The sequence below is a fragment of the Temnothorax nylanderi genome, unplaced genomic scaffold, assembly GCF_030848795.1.
Source record: "Temnothorax nylanderi isolate EJ_2023f unplaced genomic scaffold, tnyl_v1.0 TNYL_tig0154_pilon, whole genome shotgun sequence".
Lineage (NCBI taxonomy): Eukaryota > Metazoa > Arthropoda > Insecta > Hymenoptera > Formicidae > Temnothorax > Temnothorax nylanderi.
Window position 1 is genome coordinate 278,969 of NW_027249216.1, and position 26,287 is coordinate 305,255.

Genomic DNA, 26,287 nt, shown 5'->3' on the forward strand with positions numbered 1-26,287 from the left:
AAGAATATTTGCTGTTTTTTCCGTAAGAATAAGAATATAATTAAAAATATTTCTATTCTAAATGCTGCCGATGCTCGCAAGAAAGGTCTCTTGCACCTTTCCCCACGAGAATCGACCTACGTTCGATAGCTCGGAAAGAAGAAAGGAAAGGAGATGTCATACATGGCAATATAATTAAGACTTGTTTTTCTTATTCCAACTAACGACATTACCATATATTACATCTACTAAATGCAAATAAAACCTATACTCCATTATTAAAATTTATCACTTTACGTAATAATTTTCGAGTCACAGATCGAACGAAATTATATTCAGCTTTCAGTATTTAAAATAAATATCATGGTTTCTTACCTATTTCTTCGTCATTCATTCCTGCTTTTTTCTTTATGACTTGTGGCTTCGTCCGCGACACAATAATGAGTTTAAAATTATATTTAACAACACAATATTTAAAATATGTAAGTAACTCGTTTACGATTAACAAATTAAAATGTAAGTATTATTTCCACTATGTAATCTCTATTACTATGACATAATTGTGGTTATACAAGGAGACTATCCGAATTATTTATTACATATATTGATTACTGGAAGGATGCAAGTACGGTGAAATACGACACCGAAGATTGTATAACCTTGAAAATGACAGCATTCTTAAGAGAAATTTTGAAAGAACACGTTGTAACAACGTAACGTTCGTAAATAATCTTTACCGTGGTGAAGCTCTTCAGAGAAAAGACGTAAATCTTGCCGGCGCTCAAATAATTCGGTTGCATGCTCTTTCGCATCACGTACAAAAGCAGCCTTTGCCATTTCGCGGGTATTTCGTACCAGGAAGAGTTATATCTGCAACAATTTTGTGTCTCAATTAATGATCAAGCGCCTTCGGCTACTCAACGATTAAAATTGTCATCTTACATCTGGTCGCGGATTTGCACGCTATGATCGATCAATCTCTGGCCTTGCAGACTAATGCAGAATAAGTGAATCACTTGACTAATGACGAATGCCGTATATCTCATCATTTCCGGAATTTCGTTTAACTGCAGCGCAATCTCGAAAGCGATAAATAATACGATATTTTAATCTGTCGTTTTGGCATATTAAGGGCCCCCGCACACAAATTGCCGTAGCAGTAACGTAAGACATACCGTAAGAATTGACCAATTAGAATCATGTCTACTTGAAAATGGCAGCCTTACGGTTCAAAAATACTTGATCCGATTGGTCAATTCTAACGTTACTGCTACGGCAATTTGTGTACGGGGACCTTAATCGCGCAAACGCGAGTGGTAACATAAGGTGATCTACCTATCCCGAAAAGTGCGAGTATCACAAAAGTAGAGTTGCAACAATAAATGGACACGTACCTGTAGCAGAGAAATGCTCATCGCTACTGTAACTATCATTATTTGTACGGCGAAGGAAACGCAAAAGGTCTTTTCAAGAAGCTGCGCGAATCTGCGGCAAGCAAATTTTGCGACACGTATCGATAATTTCTTGTTTTTTTTCTTTATACGTACATGTTTTAGTGCAATATTGCACTCACTGTAAAGCTCGCCAATGCGCATACACGGAGACTGCGAATTTCTGATCGTATACATCATTATTTATTGCGTCGTTACGATCAGTACGCGATAGAATCCCGAATCTAAATCTGCGAACATTCAAGCAATTTCGCTCCACATAATCAGTCGTAATTCAGAGGGTGCGAGAAAAATAAGATTTCATCTTACCCAGCCACCGCGAAGACGCTGCAGATGTGCTGGATGCAAATCAGAAGCATGCAATCGTGCGCAATTACCGCTGTTATACCTATCTCTACGCCTACAAGAGCGTGGAAGAAAATATAGAAAAAGTATTTTTCGCCGTCCACGAAATAATAGGCCTCGTAAGGCATAAATATGGGCTGGGATTCGTTGAGAGGTAAAATGGCATTTAGTACGTGCGGTATGAGACTAATTGATACAAATGCACCGGCAACTATGTAATAATATACTGCAACAAAAGAAATTGTCGTCCGTGATTCGTTAAAACAAAAATAATATTAAGCGACTAATCCTTACAGCAATATGCCAAAGAAAACAATCTCGCATTCGCGGCATACGTTTTCATAATATCTTGCTCATCAGCGCCTTCCAATTTCTTCCAGTCGCTATCCAGACGATCAATGAGATCTTTGATCTATTGTAGAAACACCCTCGATGAATGTGAAATCTTATCGGACAACCCACCGACGATCGTAAAGAACCGCGATCGCGAAGGGCAATAAAAATTCGAATAATCATCTATTGACCAATTATGTATCATATAAATCTCAGTATTGGCGTACTTTGCTACTGTTAAACTGGCACGTGTACAGCTTCACCAGAATCATAAGCATCAACATAATCGCTGGTACGGTCAGCATAATACATCGCAAGTTTCCGTCGCACTGAATAAGTTTGAAAATCTAGAAATATATTAGATATTAAATTCCGTCTTGGCCAATCTATATTTTCGACAAGTTTCATAGAATTCTAATTACTTTGACGTACGCGTGCATTTTGGTATATATTTAATATTATTTTTTAACAAGTCAAAAATACAATTCTGTCCTGAATTTTGTCGAATTATATATCGTCCAAAACGATATATAATTCTTAACAGATGTGGACATCATTGCCCTGCCGATCGTATTTTAATCAACTTTTTTATACACTTCATTGACTATTAGATTTACAATTATTTATTTATATTAGATTTATAAAGAACTAGCATAGCGCGGTAGAAATGTTACGAGAAACTTCTCTAGAACCAGTGGAACGATCATCGAAACAGCGGCCGCAGTCACAAAGCTCACTCGGAACAACCTCGTTCTTCTTTCTTGATAAGGCCACTGGCCGGCGAGTGACAACACCCTTCTTGTAATACTGTAATGATTCGAAGCGGACTCCATACTTCTCAAAGCAATACTGCGCTCTCGGGAACACGCAGTCGTCAAAATTTCTAGTCTCGTCTTTGTTATAAGAGACGAATTAATATTTTAGTGAGTGTAATAGAGAGAAGAAAAATACTATGTATTGGAAACCTTTGACGTAGCAATCTCGCGTGTCATGCCTTATAAAATGTAAATGCGAACCCGGTAGTCTGTCGATGGACGAGACAATTTTCTTGTGCACGGAACACATATCGATCAAAATGTCCAAGAAATTAGAAGTTCCTGTAACACTGTACGTGTCTTAACTCTAAGATAAATGCTATGTGTCTGTTCTATGTATCCTGTACATTGTTGCGTAAGTGTTACTTTCAATATTGCGTGACAAGCGTCTGTGGTGTGCCATATTCACATTCAGCCTCTTGCAGAAATAACTGACACGTATGGCAACACGTTCCTCCTTTTTAATTTTTTTCTGTATAGAAATACATTACCGCTCTGTGAAACACGATATACTTTATATAGGAGAGACTGGGGCTGGTTGTTACAGGGGTAAAATGATACAGCTATAAAAAGTAGTTTCTTGAAACCGTCTAAGAAACGTTAACGATTGTGAAATGTATGATTATTTAGCTTCAAAATGCGTTTATCGCTATTTGGTGACTTAGCAATATCGATAACGAAATAAAATTTTATTATTTTTGTCTTATTAAATATTGACAAATATATTATTTCAATATATTTATTTAACAATATATTTCAACAAATATATTTATTTAATATATAATTTATAATATTATACTTCTGCAAAACGGTTGTTTTTCATGGATATTTTGCTGCGTGCCACGTTAGGAATCGATCATGATACGTCAAAGGACGATAACAACGTAAAGTATGACATCGAGCTTTGTACAACCTAAACGAGAACGGAGAAAGATTTTATATATCTTGTAGTCTGTGTATTTTAGTAACATCTGTCATTCCCTTACCGTTGTAAAGTTTTCTAGAGAAAACACATATATTTTGCCGGCGGTGAAGACACTAGCTTCAAGGCTTTTTCTCATTACGAACAGGAGCAATCTTTGTTCCTTCACGGGTATTTTATACCACAAGCTGTGATATCTATAAGATTACCATTACACATTCAAAGAACACATGATAAATAACAGTTTATTTTGATTGTGAAAAATAATTAAATTTTCTTGCAAGTAATTCTATGAAAATGTATGTCTTCTATAATTCTATATCGACCAAATATTTTGGTTTTTAGTCAGCTAATTTACTTGCGATTTAATATAGTCTCTTACATGTTGTCGCGAGTTTCGAGACTATGATTTATCAATTTTTGTCCCTGGAAGCTAAAGCAGAACAAGTGAAACAATTGAGCCATAATGAAGACGAAATATCTCATCGCTTCCGCTGATTCGTGCAGCTGCATCGAGAGCTTGAACGCGAGAAAGGTAAAATCTTGTTTTAGTTCTTCATTACATTACAGAATTCTGATATTTGCCTATTTGTAAGTTACTCACTTGTACCAAGGTAATGCTCAAGCAGAGTGTAATTAATAGGAGTTGCACGGCGAGCGATATCGAAAAGGTATCTTCAAGAATTTTAACAAACCTACAGTAAGAATATAATATTGATGATGATTAAATATTGTCGAAGATCATTCTAGTTTATTAACATCGAGATTATAATAGAAGAGAAACGTGTTACGATATTATTGCACACTCACTGCAATGCCTTTCGATGAGCTTGGATCGAAATAACAATGTTCTTGTAATACAAGGAATTCGAACAATCAATCGTACTTTTTTCCGCATTACTACGTTTATGTGATACATGCTCAAATCTATATCTGCAAGTATTTATGCAACATAACATTTTTATGAGAGTTTTGGCAAATTAATTTCTGTCTGTTCCAAGTAAAGCTATACATGAGCTAAAACTAGTATTACATTATATTTACTCTTCGGTAGAATTTTATTCATTTCTTAGCTATAAAAAATATGATTTTACTTTCAGTATAAATAATCATTACTTAACGACGGCGAAGAGGCCGCAGGTGTGTTCGATGTAGGTAAAGAACATGCAATCGTGTGCGATTAACCCGGTTAAACACGCAGTGGCGCAAATTATCATGTGAAGAAAAATATAGTAGAAATATCGATTTTCGTCAACGAAATAGTATGCCGGATATGCTAATATTATAGGGCGGGAAGTATTCAATGGAAATACAACATCCAAAATGCGTGGCACGAGAGAGGTTGTTGTAAATGATATAGTAGATATGTAAACATACGCTGCAACGAAAGCAAAATTTATAAAAAACGACCGTCTGCTAAAATATCTCTTAATTTTTAACTAAGAATTCTGCTGTTAAAATTGTTTCGTATTTTCTTCTTAAGTGCGTCTATTTTTCTCCAAGATTTTTCCTTTTTAATTCATATCTTTTTTATGTATGTCTTCTCTCTTTGTCGAATGTAAAGTACTTGGCAGAATATCTCAATGTCATAGCAAAATAAAAATTTAAATTTTCCAATTTTAGCTTATATTGACTAGCAACTTTTTTCAGAAAGAAAATCCTTTATACCATTTTTTTTTGTACTTGGTTCCAACATGGTAGCATCAGTTATTCATAGACTGATACTGATATCTTCTTTATAACTAATTTGAAGTATTTTTCTTAATTAATTGTAAGACACTAAATGCAAACATATTATCTTAACTTAATATTTTAATTGCACAAGGAAATAAATTTCCTTGATTCTCAGCTAAAATAAAAAAATTACTCACAACTGTATATCAACACGTACCATCTGCCATTTTCGGCATACTTTCTCATAATATCGCGTTCTGTTTTAGTCTCGAGCATATCCCAGTCTACGAATAAGCGATCTGTGAGATGTTTAATCTAAAAACATCACCGATATATATTCGACATATCGAATGCAATATCAATGATTACAACATCAACAAGGTTTAAACTTTGCTAACGTACTTTGCGAATGTTAAATTGATAAGTGAAAATTTTCACCGGAATAATCGCTGCCAGTATGTGTGGAGGTAAAGTTTCAAAGATACACTTCATGTTATCGCATACGAAAAATCTTGCCGCCTGAAAAATGTGATTGCATTCGCGTGTATTCGACGCGGTTCTTCACAAAGTTCTACTCTTAATTATTTCCTTTCTTGAAGAAGAAGATCTCGATAATAATTAACGTTACCTGTGTAAAGAGTACATTGACGTCAAAGAAGAGTATAAGAATCAAGAAAAACACACTCTGCTTCGATTTTTGATAAGGCCACTGACCGACTAACTCCAGATACCTCCTACAGATATCGTAATAATTGTCCTGTGTTCTCCTGGGTTCCATATTTCACGAAGAAACAGTTTTCTTGGCACTGCACTGTTATCTGAATTTCTAGGCTTCTCTCGGAAAGCGATATCTTTTTCTAAAGGCTCCTTTTCCAGTGTCGGTAATAAATAAATTAATATTTCAGATACCGCTTCGCACTCCCTTTACCTGAGGGTATGATTGCATAGCGATCACGCGTGTTTCCGTAGGCGACAGGCACTTACGATAAGTATAGATTCCAAAATGTAACATAACATATGGTTTCATATAAATGTAATGTATTATAATTAATATGCGCAAGTGACACAGCTGACCGTTTGAGAAATACTCTATAGTTCGTATTAAATACGCTGGAGAATACAAAAAATGTATATAATCGCACTAAACAGTTCTCGTGCTACTACTCGCGATAACTTTTCATAGAAAACGACAGTCTTGCAATGAACTTCGGGGAGTGCGGTTTCGCTCTTTAGATCGTGCGATTCTACGCGAAAAAGTATTGTGGTGAAAGTTAAAATAAAGCTCTTATTATTCTGGGAATACACTGAAATTACGTTCTATGCTATAAAAAAATTATTGTACCTATTTGTATATTTTCAATATACAATTTAAACCAAGCAAATTCCACTACAAGAGAGAAGAAAATTTTGTAGTCTATGGTTTTTTTTATATTAATTGTACCATGTTTATAATAAAATATACAATATCGATTTTTAAAAAATGATATATAGTTCAGATGGAACAAAATTGTCTGATTCACTAATAAAGTGTAAGCATTGTTTAATATATATACTTTATAAATTTGTATATATCTGCGTAACTTTTTACGATGTGCATCGCAATATTTATTATATAAAACACATATATTGACAAAAGATTAGCAATTTTCGCAGTATTAAATATATAATGTCGTTATATTTCATTTTTGCAACAGAACGTAAAAAAATTATATTTTTTTATAAAACTTGTACTTAAATATTTTCTTTATGTAGCTGCATAACAGTTTCACTTACCCGTAAATCTTGGGAGACTTCGATTTCCGTATCAGGATCCGCCGCGGCGCCGGTGACTAAATTAATTATCCGTCGTCGTCGCGCGAGATTGGGAGCACGCAAAACACAAGGCTTGGTAGGATATACAGATGACATTTATTTAATTACTTTATTATTTTACGCTACTGAATACTATACTCGTAGTAGGTATTTCTATAATTATGTCGATAGATCATGCGTGAATCCGTAGAATGCGTGAGGTCTGCCGCGCGAGTTTTACAGCCCGTGTGTGAACGCGTGTGTTATAATGATTACGCGTGTGTAAATTAATTACAAGGAGGAGAAGGGGGGGCCGGACGCGAGGGTGGATGGGGAGGGTGGACGCCGCTCCGAATATGCGGGCGCGCGCCCCCGTCGAAGAAATCGCCCCTCTCGACGAATCGTCGACCACGCGTCGATCAAGCTCCTGCCCGCTCCGGTTTCTCCGGCTGATCCGCGAAGAACTGTGTGCGCGCGCGCGCGACTCGATTTTATAATACCTAAGTTTCTCTTTCTTCATGCCCTTCGGTCGCGATCGATATCGGATCGGTCCCTCTCGATCGCGAATGTGTAAAACTAATAAACGGGGGCTCGATCACTATCTCGAATTCCGCTTTCAACTCTCTCACTGGCGGCGCGGCGTCTCGATTTTTTATTCGGTCTCGCGAGAAGACCGTCACAAAAGAGAAATGCCGCGTCTGTACGTCGTGACTTAAATAACTCACTCTCGTTTAGTGAAAGAGTTAAACGCACCTTTCCTCGGGGAAGAAATTCTTTTTTTCTCTCTTTCTTTTTTACACTCGCCCGCTCTCGTGTCGCTGCCGAAATACGTTTTCTTAAATAAGGAATGCAAGAGGGACGAGATAATGATTGAGTCCGAATACATACATTTAAGAACTTAGCAATATACATATACAAGGACGTATGTAACATAAGGCGCAACTCCCATCTAGGGATTGCGGTGATCCGTCAGCATCTTGTCCGACTGGACCAAAGTAACTCGACAATGAAATTATCAATATCCTCCTCCGTCGCGATACATCTCGATTCATCATTTAGATCTGTTCTTATTAGCTGCGGCCCTTTTCACGCTTTCTGCACTTAAAACGAAGCAACTATATGTTTACGCTTTGGAAAGAGAAAAAAGGAAGAGGAAAAGCGTAGAAGGCCGCATCCAGAAAGAAAAGACTAAATGGATTAAACGCCTAGGGAGAAGATCCGCAGAAAAACTTCTTATGGAACTCGCATATTCTATTCTTTATACAAAATACCTATGTAAGATATCCTGAATTCAACGCTAGAGAGAGAGCGATCGAGATTACCTTTTTTTTTCTCTTATCTCCTCCGAAAAAAAGAAATAATAATAATTACCTGTGTGCTAAATTAATCTGTAATTTATCGAAGAATTACTGGATGCAATTTGATTTTATGAAGGGGACGATGCTCTTGAAACGAGTCTTAACAAACGTATATAATTGATGATCGATGATACAGCAGTGAAATTCGACCGGCGTATTTTTTCAATGTTTCAGATATCTGGGTCAATGGGACGTCCTCAAAGCAAAACGAATATGTCGGTTTTAAGTGGAAAACGCATCGTATATAAAATCTAACAGCAATTTCTTTCATGTACGGCATATTATTCTCACGAGTTGGAATTATTGAAAAACGCCGCGCTCAACTCATTGTCTATTAAAATCGTTACAACAGAGATCCTAACAATCATTCATGACCGGTCACAAAGCACATGGCTCAGGTAATCATTTTCTCAGCATGAATATTTTCATTAATTTAGTCATTAGATATGCGTGTTTTTCACAAATCGTAAATACTTGATGACCAAGGTTCAGGCAGTCTCTATGCATCAATAGAATAATAGAATAATTTATATTATTGAATAATAATTGTAAAATAATATCTATCATGCAAGGACTGCGCTTAAATAAATCGAAATTGAACTACTCGCGAAAGAATGACAACTCTCTCACGAAGAGCGACAAAATATCACAATATGCTTAATAATTAGAAAATAATTATTCAATGACAATATATGTATAATTCAGTCATCTCTTACGATCTGTGAAGATAAAGATTAAACGTGCTAGATTGAAATTTTAATATATATCTTATAAATCACAATTAGTCACGGTGCATTAATCCTTTTTCAGCAGCGTAAAGGAATTCGTGAAGAAGCGTCTAACTTCCACGAATAGCCAAGTTCGGTTTTGTGAAAGAACACGAAATTACATATTAAACGGTGCGATATGATGAAACGTCACCGACCACAACTGATCATCGCGGAACGCAGAATCGCGGAAAAGTAGCAGAAAAAGCAGAATACTTTGTAACCGGCTACAGGTAGATTGAGCACCCTTCCTTCCACCGTAAACCTGTTCGGATCATTCGTGGTGGGATAAACGCATACTTATCGTACGGTGGAAATGAATTTGGTCCTCGATCGTGACGGAATATCAAAGATTTCCCACATTCGGGCGACGCAGCTCTTATCCTCGCGGTCGTAAACATCTTATCGCGCCACTGCTGATGACTTTACGTATTCGTGGTTATATAACAAAGTGTCCTTTTCTTTTTCTTTTTTTTTTTTTTCTTTTCCTTTTTCGGTCGGTCAATCCCTCTCACGTGGTCCATGTCGCACGTGAACGCCCTCCTTGTTCTTGCGCTCTACGACGATGATCAGTAACCTGGACCACTTTGTATGAGCGACCTCCATCGATGCGACGGTGACGATGTTTAACTCGACGATGTCGAGGGCGCAGTCAGCGGTCACTTGTAGCGGATTGGATAGTTGAGGAGAACCCTCGAATCAGACTTTAATTAACGATAGATTTTTCACAGTTTCATTGGCTATGATCAGACTATGGTCTGACTCTTTCCAAATTACAATCGGATCGAAGCTATAGAGGAAGAGTTAATCATAGTTGAGTTGGGCGACCGATCCTTCATTGCACAAACTTGGCTGTATAACAAAGATCTCAACGGAGATTGTTGTACGGAACGGATGACGACTGCGATCGAGAACATCATTTAGAAAAATCCGCGGGCTTATCCTAGAAACGACCGTGAACCTGATCGTAAAAATTTCAGAGGTTTAATCCTTACGCTAATGTAATACTATCACACACACGCACACTTTCTCTCTCTTTCTCTCTCTCTCTTTTCGTCATGTATTAAGTAAGATACTGGAACAATGTTCGCGGTCGCAGCCTAAGGGTGGACGTACGCTAAGCGAACGAATAACGAATAACGGAATACGGTAAATGCGATTTTCAACTGTTAAAGTTCGAAAAATATTCATCTCGTAGAAAATGCAGAAAAAAGAAAGAAAACGATAATTAGACGAACATCCGATAACGCGTTCGATTGGCTCGGGAGAGCGGCACGTCGCGGGAGGTTTCAAGTGAGCTTACTCGTTCGCTCAGAATGACGTATCCACTCCAAGGATAACAACTATCAATGTTCGATAATGTACAACATCGCTGTGCGAGAACGTCGGTCGATGTGAGAGTCGCGCGGAAATCGATGCTCTCTTTCTCTCTGTCTGTCTCGGTCACTCCCGTCCTGACATCGTGGTCCTCCTTGCAGCAGCGCGCGACAAAAAGGATGGGTCGCCAATGCGTGCAGGAGGGGTCTCTTGCGCCCTTCCTCACGGAGATCGATCTACGCCGTTCGACGGCTCGGAAAGAAGAGAGGAGAGGAAGATCTTATACATGGTGAGGTGCAGCAAAGGTTTCATCCGAGAAAGGGATAAATGGGAGAGGAAACGTACGAGGCGGGAGAGTGGTTTCACGGTGGAGAGACGGGGGGAAAAGGGGGTAAGAGGGAGAGGGATGGAGATAGTTCTCGGACTAAAGGAAGAAAGGAAATCGATTGCGTTTATCTCTTATATTGTTAATTTGGTCTCGGGGTCCAACGACTCGTGAAGAGTTATTGTATGAAATAATCGGGATGGTCTGAGTCCTTCTCAAACCTCTTCGCTTCCTCCTGCATGCTCTCCTTGATCTTCAGGATGGCCGCCGACTCGGTCTGATCCTGCGAATCAACCAACACCAGGCCGGTTACACGTAAACGATCAGGCAAGCCCATCAACCTTGCCCAAGTTTCTTTCCGCGCGCAGCGTCTTTCACCAGCGAGATTCGCGGGACTCTCGGTAATCGCGCGTCGGAATTTCGGTAAAGGGATAAGGAAAGCTCCAGTTTTCGTAACCGGAAAATGGTAAAATGTCCAGCTGGATATTTCCCTCTCGTTGTCGCGCGTGTGAGAAACGCGTATGCCAGAAGAATCTGCCCAGTAATTTCTTCCCAGAGAAAACGTACCGTACGTCCTCGCGACTCGCGGGAGCCACGACGGTCGACGTAACCGAGGAGTCCCGCGAAATAAGATCCGTCTTCACCCCCGTGTGCGAAAACGCTGGCCGGTGAATAAAACGCTTTTAAAAGCGCAACGTGATGGCGGTGCGTCGTGAAGGGGCCGGGCTCGTGAAACGAAAAACTCCGTGGGACAGGACACTTGGGAAGGTGTCGGTCTCGTTGTCGGGAACCGGAAGAAAAGTTGAGGCTTGAGGTACTTGTTTGCTTAAGGGTGCTCTGACCCACAACACATGGACGTTACGTAAGATAGTGAAGCCCGTGTCGAGCCGAACATAATACAGCAAGAATAATAACAATAATAATATTAATAATGATGATGTGATGATGATAATAATAATAATAATAACAATAATTAAACACAACGAAAAAATTCATTATCGTCGCCTGCCCCCCACGCACGCACACCTCACCGACTACAAACGACAGTATAGTATATAGTGAAAAAAAAGGTACTCTAGAGAAACTCGACGTGTCGTCCTTCACACACTTATGTTTTTTCCCCCTTTTTTTTAGCGGAAGACTCTTCCGCCCTTTCGGAATTTTTGTCTCCGCATTAATTTTTTTTTCCGTGTCTCGATCTCGCAATCCATCGATACGCTTTGCGCTGACGCATCCATGTGCTACAGGTCAGTACAGGCTAGTACTATATACAGCTATCTGTTCTGCTCTAGTCCGGTTTTACGTATTTCATACGCAACGTGAATACGAGAAGAAACTCGAGAAACGTTCAACGAGAGTGCAACATCGATCATGACAATGTGTTCCACAGCCGCCAGCGATAGTGGGTGCAACGTTCGATTTAGCGGAGATCAGTGTGTCGAAACAACAGCGAGATTCTGTGAGTTGGCACAGAATCGGCGATTTACGTTAAGAGTAGAGACACTGATCGCGCTAATCGGACGGATGGAACGAACAAAGCGACGAGTGAAACACAAGTGATGTGTGTTGTGTGATTAGCACAAGTGCACGGAGACGGATAGTTATATATAAATACGATGATAGCCAGCACCCCTCGGATTGAATCGTAAATAAAAAAGAAAAACGCAATAATCTCAGTGTAACAGGATTACATTTATTGTCTCGATCTCGCCTGGCTTATAGGCATATATTAATTATGTTATCATTCAGCGATAGATTCGGCTTACAACGAGGAGTATATCAAGTAAATTGGCATTAAGGGTACCAAACCGCGCCCCCGTCCGTTCGCGAGTCTCTAAATTTATTACTTCGTCGATGAACGAGGCACAACGTCGCCGGAGGTCGACGTTGCTCCCGTTCGAAAACAAAAAAAAACTGACTGTCGTGGAAATCAGCGTCGCAACACCGACAATTTCGTCATATACGAGTTTGCGTTCGAGCTTCGTACCCTCAATGCGCCGCTTAGCCGAGCTTTTTCTTCACTCATTGACTCGTGTTGTACGTCCTCGCATTAAAAAGAAAAGATTATGCGATTCCACAAGCGCGCGTGTACTTTCTTTTCTCCGTTTGACGTATGGGCTTAACGGCAAGACGGCAAGAATATCCGGCATATCGGCAAGCTGTGCGCTCTGCGAAGGCTATCCTGCAATATCTCTCGTGACAGGCGGGCAAACAATTCCGATTAGTTCAAGTGACAAGCTTTAATTACAAGATTAAACCCGCCACCATGTCGTTCGCGCGACTATTCGCGGTCGCAACTTTATCAAATAATTAATAAATTCATGAATTTCATCCTCGCGATGTTTATCAGCTCATTTATCACCTGTGCCGTGTATTCACGCACATTTTGCGTATTTTCATAAACGATCAGTCTGTTAATTCACGATCCCAAACCGAAATGAGAAGCGTTAAAAGAACGCCCAAGAACGTTCGCAGCAAGGCTTTTTTGTAAAAAAAAAAAAAAAACGAGCTTTCACAACGGGACAATAAATAAATAAATAAAACTTGCAGCGTCTTGCCGTTTGGTCCCAGAGCATGCACTTGCGCATACGCACATTCACTCCTCTTTTCTCTCTCTCTCCCTCTCACCCGCATTCTCTCCGTGTATTTTTTTTACTTTCTCTTTTTTTTTACATAAAATTCCATCGATGTCTCGGCACTATAAGTTAATTTAAACATAACTAATAGCAGCACAGTATAGTCCAGTACTGACCTATAATCAATGCGGACGGATGGATTCCGGGAAATCTCTCGCTTCTCACCCTCATCGCATTTTATCTTCCGTTTCTCTATCTATACTCGCTCTCTAAGGTTCAGTACTCGCATGTCTACGTATCTTATATTCATACAAAAATATTAACGTTTGCATATATATATATTTATACATATATATTATATATATGTACAATTATACATATATATAATATATATCTCTCTTATATACCTCTCGGTCTCTTTCAAGTACTTCGTTTAAGCTACCTGCAGTAAACCATTCGCCTCGCAATACCGCGTAAGTTGTCGAACTACTTCGCTGAGAGATCCGCCTCTACCGTTGTACAATATGTCAATCGGCTACCGGTGAAAGCTACGATCGATTTACATGAATCATCGTTGCTCGAGTCGCACCAAAGCGCAACAATTAAAAGTATGTAGACTAAGAGACTTTTGCCTTTAAAAGAGATTCCACCTTTCGTCCTACGACGGTGACGCTAAAAATTGAGCAAGTGAGCGAGCTTTACATACTTTGCACGAGAAACGACGGCGAAACTAAGCACTAGCGGGTCACGAGACGCGCGTTGACTGATTCCACACGGATTTAAATAGGAACGACTCTAATTAATTTAACTCATTTATATTACCGCACGGTCGATATGCGCGGACTCCACGAGAGAGCGATTAGAAGCACAACGCGACTTCGCGGTAGATTAATCTAATCATCCCGAGAATTTGAACATTCCGATTTAGAATGCGAACTAGCTATCGGAGTCTTCTACAGTAACGCGCGAGCTTCCCTCAATCAAAATCATTGTTAAACCGTTGATCGTCTTTTACGCGTTCGTGTCGACTTTGCTCCGCGAGCAAGAAATGGTAATCGCGTGTATCTCGTAACTGGGACGTACGTACAATATATCAATTTCCATTCGCAAATGTTAATGACAGCTGCAAAAACAGAACGCCTGCTCCGAGTATCAGGAACAGACTGTGAGCAAATAGTTGGAAGGATCCGGTCCGAGCTTGTACGAGCTAGACTGTTCACCTTATTAGAGTCTCGGGATCGTTATTGCAAGATGTGTGAAAGTTGAAACTGCTAAAGATTCACGTGGATGTAAAGAGACCGCGTGGAATATCCCCTATCGGAGAAATCCTCACCTACCGTAAAATCGTTTACAGTTTATATCGCTAACTTTATAATGCAATAAAGAACAGATAAAACATCAGTACAACTCAGAATGGTGTGTTCAAACGAGATTAAAAAAGAGAACAAAGGCGTAAAAATTGATTAATAAGTATGCGATCAGTAATCACAGTAGCGGATAGTTATATACGTATATCCTATCGTATGTATGTGTACGAGTGTGTATATGTACTTTCGTGTATTATGTAACAATCTTCGCGTGATTTTTCAGGCACCTTTACTTACGACCTATGTATAATTGTCAAATAAATATAAATAATAGAAAATAATCTGACAAATCTTAAGTAAATATTAACTAGCTTCCGTAGTAAGTTATAGGCATAATCCCCAGGGACTGAAGAGCGAAATAATTTTTCTAGCAAATGTTCCGGTACCGTGTATACACTCATTCTTATAAAATCGCAATGATAAATATCTTTAATTATATCATTCTACGTCAAACGCGGTATATAACCAAAACAGCGAAGAATCTTTACGTTATAGAAGAAAAAAGTAAACGTATCAGTTAAATATTTATGTATTAGCAGTATTCTTTAAACATATAATATAATAATAGTAATAATACCGTTATAATATCAAAAAGCTATGTATAACGATATTATTTATACTAACTGATTTTTATTTTGGTTATTATATATTATATGTTATTTAATATATATTTTAATTATATATTTCAATTATAAAACCTAAATATACCGACATAAATAGCCGGTACTTTTTATACCGTTTTCAATCCCTGGTGTAATCATAGTAACGTAAAAAAAAGGAATTAAAAAAATGAATATATCTAGTCTTGCAACCTTTTGAGTATTTAGAGAAAGCATACATATCGTATTCCTATACACGGCGAGGCGCACGTGTAAGAATAATCGTTGTTCAAGTATCTGCGCCATTTAGTGATAGCATTTCAATTAATGAGCGCTTAAGTGCTAATCCTAATCGAGCAGGAGCAATCGATAACGGCCGCACGTTACGCTGCGTTTAACACGAGTATCATTACTTTTCTTTTCTTTTTCACTCTGGCTTGCTACGAGCTTGAACCACTGGCGAAACTACATGTGCCGGACTATAGCGAAACTAGCCGGAACGCACCATGGAACACGTGAATACGCAGCGAATCCGCGTACGATGCTTTTCCGCATTACATGTATATAACCAGCACACCACGTGCGGAGTCTACGGCATCTACGAACTCGGGGCTGGCTCCAAGGCGACTTGATTTTTTAAAAAAACTGTCGAGAATACAGAGAAGGTGCACGTACGTGATTACTGATAACTCTCTTCGCAAAGCTCGCAAGGAACGTCCGCGACGCCGTCACTTCCAGATTACGACAAAACTTTACGGATTATGCAAGATAACTGAAGATTAAAAATACATATTTCTTTGTTACTCATAAAAGTTTCAGTTTAAAAGATGAAATCACACGTGCGTACAATAAAAACAATGTTTAAAAATAATTTTTTAATTAAAGCGTCAATTTGAGTTGGAATGGTAATATAAATTACGTATATAAAATTTAATATATGTAAGCTCTACCGTTATTTAATAATTAAAAAAAAACAATGTTTAAATAAGTTTACAAATATTATTTTTGATATAGACATCGAGCTGATTCTTCATAAGTACAAATTTTGTTTTACACAAATTTTGTCGACCATTTTCAATTATCGGACAAATCGCCAAAGTTTCAACAAAATCGAAGACGAAAGCGTCGTGACTGTTCCTTGTCATATCCTATTGATAATCTCATATAACAACATATAAGATTAGCATCTAAAATCGTGTACGCGATTGAATCAAAAGTTCGATTACTTGTCGCACGAAAGTAATTTGATATTTCACCTTATAAAACACGCAGAAAGAAGATGAGACAATTATATAAATAAGTATAAATTACTTTTTATAAAATCAATATAAATAATCAAACAAAATTCTTCTGAATAAAGTTAATGTATAATTTGATTAAACGTAAGATTATATTAAACGGAGGGAGAGAGAGAGAGAGAGAAGTATATTTTACATAATTATATTAATCTCGTTTGCAATTCGATGATTATCCAAATTTATATACAAAATAAGACATATGTTACAATTATTAACATGTGATATATCAAGTCTCGTTATCTTTCTGCCCGCTTCATAACTGCATCGTTAGACGTATTGTTGTTAGTGTGATAGTAGTTAGACGCAATTTCAGCGAATATGGTTATGACAAATATTAGATGCGACCAAATGACGCTGATTAAATTTACCAAAATACCATGTGACGCGTGATTAAACAGAACACCTTCTGAGAAATTTATAGGGATAAATGATACTCTGTAAGAAAGCATTAACAAGCCTGTTGGAGCGAGGCTGAGGATAAATCCCTTGAACGAGACTGAACCCATATTACTTTAGCAAATACGTGAATATCCGCCGTACTGATAGAAGCGCTTGTGGCTGTTAATTGAGATGATTAGAAGGGCAATAAGTTGTAACATGGATCCGTATGCCACAAAAATGATAATATAAAGAGATAATAATTTAAAATTTTGAAAATTTGATCATTAATATACAAAGGCGATGAATAAGAGAGGTGATTTGCCAGGTAAAACGATGACATACAAATCCACAACAACACGTCGAGTGACCATTAGAAAAAGTTGTTGTACAACTTGTGCATACTTACATTCTCTCCAGGAGCTCCGAATCCACCCAGATTATAATCACCCATTCCGCTGCCGCTATCTTCCCGTGGTGTTCCAGGACCACCGTTCGCTGGACTGTTTTTCATTCCGTCGAGACCATCACCGTTTAGAACCGGACCCATTGTATTAGGACCCATGGGTCCCATTGGACCGCCTTCAGGTCCACCGCTCATTGGAAAGTCCTAAAATGTGTTTATAACATCATCTCGTTTGCACATAATATACGTAAGTGCTTTGGACATTAATCACTTGCGATCATAAAACAATTTAGTCAAAAGCTATAGCTTATTAAAGGAGAATAATTGAACGTAACGGAAAATATAATAAATAGTTGCATTATTATTTAATCACTTACACCCGGCATATTTCCCCCAGGTACAGGCTTCATCATGGTATACATATTTTCTCCTCCGCTATTGCTGCTATCCTGTGGGCTAGGCATAATAGGTGTACCAGGTCCTGGCGGACCCGTTGATCCAGGCGGCCCTCCGTAGTTGCCCGGCGATGACGACGAATAATTCATTGGCTGTATCGCAAAGAGATGTTAGATACTTGTATTCGTATTATAATAAAATAGGATTATTAGAAGTGTATATTGAGAGATAAAGGTTGTATATTTATCCATACCGTAGATGTGTTGGGTTGCCACTGTTGTCTACCACCTGGAGCGGCCATACTCATTGGTGGCATTCCAGGACCTCCTGGTCCACCTGGACCCAAAGTACTATTAGGCGGTGGACCTCTCATGCCTGGACCGTAACTTCCAGGACCCATCGGTCCCATCCCTGGTCCTCGCGGCGGATTCATTCTCGGGTTCATTGGGTTCATTCCTGGTGGACCTATGATAGAAAATAAAGTTTGGTAAATTCGATCGTTAAATACAGGACTGTTAACGTTTGTTCTAGTTCTATGTTAATGCTAATTGCTAATTACGATTTTGTGGGCTAAACGATAAAAATCGTGGATTTGTAAACACTAAGATAAAGTAACTTGTGTATAAGATTGCGCTCCACATGTGCGATATAACATTAAGTGCGGGCTCAAAGTGCCGAAAATTGAGAGTCATGCTTTGCAAAAGTCGAGTTCGAGGTGAAGCCGGTGGATGACATGCCGGTCAAGCAACTGTCACCACACAAATTAACATAGTAAAAAGCTCATGCTAAAGATAGAAACAACATGATACTAAATAGCGAACAATTATTACTTGAATTATACATTCAAATATTTAAAAAAAAAATAATTTCCGTCAACTGTATTATTAAAAATTCTTAAAAGATCTAATTCCAATAAAAGCGACTTCTTGCTTTATGCGATGGCATATTGTGTGACAACCATAGATCATAATTAAATATCATTTTTTGTAACATGACACAACGTAACATGATATTGATAATTAATGTTCTAAAAATATATTTGTTAAACACAAACATGATCAGCCTATCTTTTCCATCTGCATGTAGCATGTCTCATAATGCGCAAAAACTTTTAAATTAATATTAAATGTAAGCTTGTTATAATATACTAACAGATATAAATATTTTTTTATTAATTTAAAAATACCCATCTTTTTTTCCAAAAAATTTCGCGAGAATAATGCATTTACATATACAATTAATGTACACATGTATGTGAATATTTTTAACTCCAAGGTAATATTTTACACACATACATTAGCAGAAATATTTCTTAAACGTGGAACAAAGTATTATAGAGTTATTGTATATTATGCCAAACGAATTTCTCGTAAACTATGTAAGAGTATTATTTGTTATACACATAACTAAATATACACGTCTAATATACTCAATTGCGATTGTCATGCTGGATGCTAGTTCGGATGAGCAAATCATTTTGCAAAAGAGCAAAGCCGGTGCAATTATCTTTATGAAAAATGGAAATAAAAAAAATTAAAGGCAAGGAGGAGAAAAAAAATAAAAGTTAGGCTTGACTAAGTCATGTGAGTGTGATTTGGGTTGCTTCCTACCTTGCCACCCTACAAATTCTCCAGCTTCGCCTGAGGAACACAAGAGCACACATTAGTACGGCAGGTAGGTAAGGTCGGGTTCACGGTGGTAAAGCCTAGTTATTTTGCAGTGGTATAGCGGAAATAAAGTGATTTTTGAATTTATAACTACGCAACTTATAAGAGAATTTATTGAAAGTTATTCTTGAACACTGGGACAAATCATGTTGACAGCTATGTGTTTAATTAAATCATATAAATGTATCGAGAGTCAAGCCATTTATCTATTACATAAAGATCTGTAATATTTTCATACTAAAATATTAATTAACTCATAATACTTTAAGAACATAATATCTTAAACTGCATTTTTTAAATCTAATCTGTGAGGTAATAGAATATCCTGAAAAATACATATGTAACGACATAAATTATTTACAAAAAAAATAAAAAAAAGCATATCAAATAAAATATTTGATAAAGAGAACCATTAAAATACATACTTACATACTAAGTACACAAGACTGAATATCTAGCAGTAACAATCGAACGCAAACTACACCACTGCTTGTAACTAGACAATTCAAAAACCAATCCACTCCACATCACAGCAATCCAATCCAATTTAAAATATTACTTATTCGTTTATTGCTGTGTGGTTTTTGGTACGCATGCGTCTATGCCATTCTTCTCTCGCAACTCTCGTCAATGCCAGAAAAAAGTAATATAACACTGGCATATAAATGATCTCTTACCTTGCCTGGTAGGATCCATACTATTTGGCATCATTGGTTGTCCTGGTGGCTGTGGAAAAAATAATGTAAATTTATAATAACATCTACAACTCGTATATATTTAAATATATATAAATATTTAAGAATTAAAATCGTGAATAAGTATAAACATGTGGCAATTTACGTTACATATTATTATCTTATTTATTTATTTAAACAAGATATTTTCGATGTTAATAAAAATCTATCCAAGCGCTAATCGTAATGAATGAATTAAATTTTCATACTTACTCCGTTAAAGTCATTTCCCATTTGTGGCATACGTACTCCAGGTCGTGGTCCTGCTGGATATCTGGGGCCCATAAACTGTAACAGAAAGCAAACATTCATCAAATTGATCATGAAATGTATTAATCTCAAGTCATAATTTGAAAGTATAATTAAGTATCAATAAAGTGTCAATCATGATTACTATACACAGAATTGACTAGATATAGTATAAATATCAGGCAGCCACAATAAGCAATCCGTGAGATGATAGGCCATAAAATATGCATTTCAAGTTCATCGCAGCACATTAGTTGGTTATATCATTACACAACGTTCCTAAGCGCAAACTGCAGATAAGATTCATTTATCGTATAATATAAATATAAACTATCGCAGAACTTTTTTTGATAAATCCTGTACTATGTAAAGACAAAGTCATGAGGGACATCTGTATAAAGACAAAATCACAAAGGACATCACGAAGAAAAACAATTATAGCAATTGTAACGATATGATTATGAATTTCGGTTATACCATGATATGGTGCGATGACACAGCGGAACAAGTGATTCTTCATGAGTGAGAGTGTATGTGTTGAATGAGGCTTACCTGAGTGGACATCATCTGCGAGTGTGGGGGCGGGGGTGGCTGGGGGTGCTGGGGGGATGGCTGTGATGAGGGGTGTGTGGGCGGAGATGGTCGCATTGTCGAGTTGTTCTGCAACAAGCAACGCAAACGACAGACATGTAGCAACACTGCGATCCAGGCAACAGCTAGACTAGAAGGCTTCGGGGATGATTGTGTTAATACTATGATCGGTCTCAGCATCTTAAGTTAAGTCCGGAAGAAAGTTGTAATTAGAAAAAAATCGTTCTAATGACGTTTCAGTGTCCTGTCATTGTACACTTTCTTTTCATAATTACAACCTGTATGCAAAATCGCTTTTAACATTAAACTGTGAAACGAGACATACAAGAGTATGAAAAGATGCCAATTAATTATAAAATGTACAGCGTTATAGAACGTAAAACGACTTCGTTGGAAAGATATCGATATGATGACTCCTAAGCATTACAGGATACCTATGTATGTAGAGAGATCTAGAAACAAACTGAATCGCTTATATATTGTGTAGCATATTATCTTTGTCTAATCTAGTAGGGGACGACTACTTTGACAAGCAATAGATGCATGATTTTTCTTCATTTTCTTGTTTCCACATGTATGTTATATTTTTACATTATTTTTATCTTTTTTATAAATGTAATAGATAGTTGACAAACGTTATCAATTGTATGAGATATATTTATATCGTTATAAAAAAAACAAATAAAATATTAATCAAATACTAACAAAAAAGATCAAAAAATTTTATCTTCTATGTAATTGCAACTTCAACAAATGTACGATCATTCAATCATAAAATTATAGAATTATATATATATATCTACACACATATTGTATAATTTTAATTTTTTCATAAGTTTTGTATAATTAATCATATAATACATAATTAATATCCATGAAATTAACGTTTGTTAAATAATGTAAAGAAGTTGTAGATTTGTGAAAAAAAACTAGACTACATTCTAAGCAGGCTTCCATGTTAGTTGTCCCATACATTCTAGAGAGTATAACTTTGGCTGGCTATGTAATCAAGGAAAATGTTAAAATTTGTATTTTGCAAACAAACGTTTGCATAACATGAATAAAACAATAATGTCTGTACCTGTAATATTTTACATATACTACTGTGGCATGACCAGCACAAAGCAATATACTCGTCATTATATGCTTACTGTACCACAATATTGTGCTCTAAATGTATTCTAACATCTATATAATCCTGTTCTTCATAGAGTTTCTAGATTTGCTTTATGCGCCAAGAAGATGAAACAGTGAAAATGATACAAGAACGCACATACAAGTATTAGATAGAGAGCAGAGAGAAAGTAAGTACATATATACAGTATAGACAAGCATGACATAAGAACGTCTTTTGAATGTACACTTGTTTCAAAACAAGTTGATCACGACTACGGCTAGTGTGTGTGTATATTCATCATTTATATATAGGGATATATAAATATGCTTAATTAAATAACTATGCATCTCTCATGTAAAAATGTCTTACATATAACTCGTTTTTTGAACCAAAAAAAAAAAAGAAAGATCGGTTCTATCACTTATTTATGTATCTTATTTAAAAACTATTTCTATGACAATTGTATATTTAAATAATAATCTAAGTTAAATATTAACAAATTATTTATTTAGATATTATCTATTTTCTCTTGATCTATTAAATAAATTGAAATTATTATCTTTTAAGCTATCATTAAATTTGGTTACGATTTTTATTTTGAAACAGCTTATTATGCTTTGAATCAAGTGTAAAATTTAAACAAGGACTATGCATAACAATGATAACAGGTACACGACTATGTGTGTGTGAAACACACACACATACACATATATCTAATGTGTAAAAATACACGCATTAGATTAATATAAGAAATTATCTTAAGATTTGTTTGAAACGTTAATATCTTCTTTCCAAAATAATTTTTGTTACAAAACCTACTTGAAACTATCTCGTAAAAGATGTAATCACTATAACAAGTGCATTAATAGAAATTCAATAAATCTTTTAATTAATTAAAATCATCAAAATATATTTTAACAAGATGTAATAGGCGAAATGCAATTAAAATGCAATTTTGTGACGACCGATTTAATCAAATAATTTTTCACTTTACGTATTCTGTAAGTAAAGATCAAAACAAATGATGAATGATAAGAGATTGTTGTTATCAAATAAAAACTCACTGGGAAGAAAGCAGGAGGCATGGGACCACCAGGCATTCCATCGTTTGGTGGCATTTGACCAATTGGAGATGGGGCTGGTCCAGCATTCTGTAAACATTTTGTGATCTTACTTAATCTCTAAGCTTCTTTGCGAAAAAAGATGTCTTGCGAGAGAAAGGTTAAAAAAGTAGATAGATAAATTACATTGATTCTTAATAATTATTAACATATGTATTAAACAAATATGTATTAAAATAAAAAGTTTAACTATGTATGTTTATAATAATGCATATTAATAGTTTGACATAAATTTTTCAACTTACGTGTGCAATGCCATTGACGTTGTAAGCACTATTCACGAATCCCTGATAACAGAACACATACCATAAATAATATGCAAACGCTTGTGCACCTATTTAATTTAATATAAAAACTGTCGCTTTGATATTGAGTGGTCGATAATTTTATGCAAGTTACAAAAGAGTATTACAATTATTAATATAATTACATAGTCGTGAAACGCTTTGGCCTCACTGCTGTGTTCACAAGAATCTCTCCTCTCAGGCGCTGCGCAGTACAGATCCCAAAAGACACTGAAAAGAAATTTCATAATAATTATTTCACACTGAAACATTCCTGCGATATTTTCTTTAACGGTAACGTAGCATACTTACCACCACCAAGAATGCAAAAACCCAGGTGGCTCTCCCAGTGTGATATTCTTCTCCCATCGAATCTAGACAACCAGAGCAAACCACACTGTAGTTTCGCAATATAGATGTAAAAAATTTACAAAGATCAGGAAAATTATTATACCTCCGACAGGAACGTTTGTGCTGCTTTTTGTGCTCCTACATGTAACAAGTACTCATACACGTAAAGCGCCAATCTGGAAAAATCATTAGCCATTAGCCATTAGCCATTTGAAATTAAGGAGACAACTTTGAGCGGTAGAACAAGAACGAACTTCAAGATAGCGACGGGGAACGTGAAAAGACGGGCAGGTTACGCAAACGCGAGGGATCGGTATCTGTCTTTCTCTCTTTTTTTAGAAAGCCCGTACTTAACTCGAAGCCGCCTCGACAATGGCGTTTCCTCACGGATCCGTCGCGATGTTAACGCCGACTTTCCCCGCGGCTGGGTGCATCGCGGAGGGAAGAGCCGGCCTGGCCGGGCGATACAAACATGGCGCGCGGGAATCGGAAACCGCGAATCGGAGCGGAGCGTGGACGCGCGCGGCTCCTCGCGCGCTGACTGACAGCGCGCGCGGATCAATCGCCTCTCGCGAGAAAGCAGGTTACGCGCGAGTCCCGGCTGGACAATCTTTCCCCGGCCGGGTCGATCTCGTTTTTTTTCCTTCCATCCTCGTTTTTCCGCAGCGCCGGGCTCTCTCGTCCGCGTCTCGGAGTGGATCGATCGATCGATTGAATCACGATTCCCGATCCGCGTCGCAATTTGAACCACGACCTGAAGAGAGTTGAGGTATCGAACGGATTGGAGTTTATTACGTTATGACAATCAGTCGCGTCGGAGAATTATGACCGGCTAATTCCAGTTAACGACCACCCCCGACCACATTATGTAACCAAAACGTGATGTTTGCTCGTTCAAGTTTCGCTTTCCGCACCTGACGCGAGACGGTCGTACATCCCCGACGTTCGAAGGAAGAAGATAATATACGAGCGCGAAAAAGAAAGTTTAAAAACTCGAACGCGACAACTCAAGAATCAAGATATCGCCCAATTGCAATGCCGCGGACGAAAGAGATCGATGCGCCGGCAACTTCGCGCGGTTGACCGGGACATTTTTTAATCGAAGCGAGTGGCATCGATCGCGGTCCCTTTGCTAATTGGCCACAACTTAACTTTCTAATCCAGCGCGATTTAATTCCCTGCCAATCTTAATATCGAAGGCGCTGCGTTTCGCGCCATTTGAAAATCCCGGCGTTCGATCGGGAATCGAAAGCGCGCGTCCAGGGATTCGCGGATCCTCGCCAATTTTTCACCTCGCGAGTTTTCTCCACGCGATGACGCGTGTCGACGATCGAGCCTTTTCGCACATCAAGTCTCGAATCGATCTCGCGGAGGGGGAAGGGGGGAAGGTGGGGGCGCGGTGGGGGCGCGGTGGCGGCCGGGGGAGGAGGAAAGGGAGCATCGTCACGTACGTTCGAAACGAGAAACGTACAAAGAGGTGAGCGAGAGAGGGAAGACGAACGAATGGCTCATCGGTCCGATCGGCCGTCGGTAGGTAATAAACTGGATTAACCCGACGAACCGGGTTCTCCGGTCGCGATATACGCGCGATGCGATACGGCTCCGAGCAAAAAGAACCGGCGACGGCGAAGGGGGTGGTGGGAGAGCGTTGAGGGGGAGAGGAAGGGGGAGAGCCCGCGCGGAGCGAGCGGGGGCCGGGGGCCGGGGGCTGGGGGCTGGGGGCGCGCGGGGCGCGAGAGGTGGAGTCAGGAGGATGCCCGAGAAAAATGGAGTTATATACCGAGCGATCAATGGCCGGTTGGAATTTTCACGACGGAACGCCAATCATTTTTATTTTTCCCCACCTCCCAATCTCACGCACGCTCTCTCACTCTCTCTCTCTCTCTCTCACTCTCTCCGTCTCGCTGGCGATGCGATACGTACTTTTCTCTCGCCTGAGAGTCCGACGGCACCGACGACCCTTTTCCCTTGGCGTACATGGTCGCCGTGGTGGCCGGTCAATGCTTCAAGCGTAAACACAAGTGCGCCGCTGGACGGCCGAGCGGTGAAAAGAACGGGAGATCGGGGACTCTCTCG

General features: G+C 38.2%; 2 protein-coding genes across 6 annotated transcripts; both read right to left on the reverse strand.

Moving 5' to 3' along the window:
- Positions 1 to 174: 174 nt before the first annotated feature.
- Positions 175 to 6,382, reverse strand: LOC139777579 (uncharacterized). The gene is made up of 14 exons (XM_071715109.1): positions 6,148 to 6,382; positions 5,922 to 6,038; positions 5,717 to 5,834; positions 4,962 to 5,223; positions 4,656 to 4,778; positions 4,450 to 4,540; positions 4,228 to 4,364; positions 3,910 to 4,042; positions 2,070 to 2,187; positions 1,740 to 2,001; positions 1,553 to 1,660; positions 1,374 to 1,464; positions 922 to 1,058; positions 175 to 849 (listed from the first exon to the last, which is right to left on the reverse strand). Exons 1-14 carry the CDS (start codon positions 6,295 to 6,297, stop codon positions 588 to 590), a joined length of 2,109 nt encoding a protein of 702 aa, XP_071571210.1. The 5' UTR covers positions 6,298 to 6,382; the 3' UTR covers positions 175 to 587.
- A 1,026-nt stretch (positions 6,383 to 7,408) lies between these two features.
- Ssdp (Sequence-specific single-stranded DNA-binding protein) lies at positions 7,409 to 26,277 on the reverse strand. 5 transcript variants are annotated; one of them, XM_071715052.1, is made up of 14 exons: positions 26,135 to 26,277; positions 24,315 to 24,387; positions 24,173 to 24,234; positions 24,007 to 24,091; positions 23,822 to 23,863; positions 23,520 to 23,606; positions 21,300 to 21,407; positions 20,712 to 20,786; positions 20,442 to 20,490; positions 19,708 to 19,737; positions 18,351 to 18,562; positions 18,079 to 18,249; positions 17,705 to 17,905; positions 7,409 to 11,360 (listed from the first exon to the last, which is right to left on the reverse strand). In XM_071715052.1, exons 1-14 carry the CDS (start codon positions 26,188 to 26,190, stop codon positions 11,256 to 11,258), a joined length of 1,356 nt encoding a protein of 451 aa, XP_071571153.1. In that variant the 5' UTR covers positions 26,191 to 26,277; the 3' UTR covers positions 7,409 to 11,255. The 5 variants fall into 5 exon arrangements, with proteins under 5 accessions (XP_071571153.1, XP_071571156.1, XP_071571154.1 ...); XM_071715054.1 differs by lacking the exon at positions 7,409 to 11,360 and adding an exon at positions 12,749 to 16,264; XM_071715055.1 differs by lacking the exon at positions 21,300 to 21,407.
- Between the last annotated feature and the right edge of the window lie 10 nt (positions 26,278 to 26,287).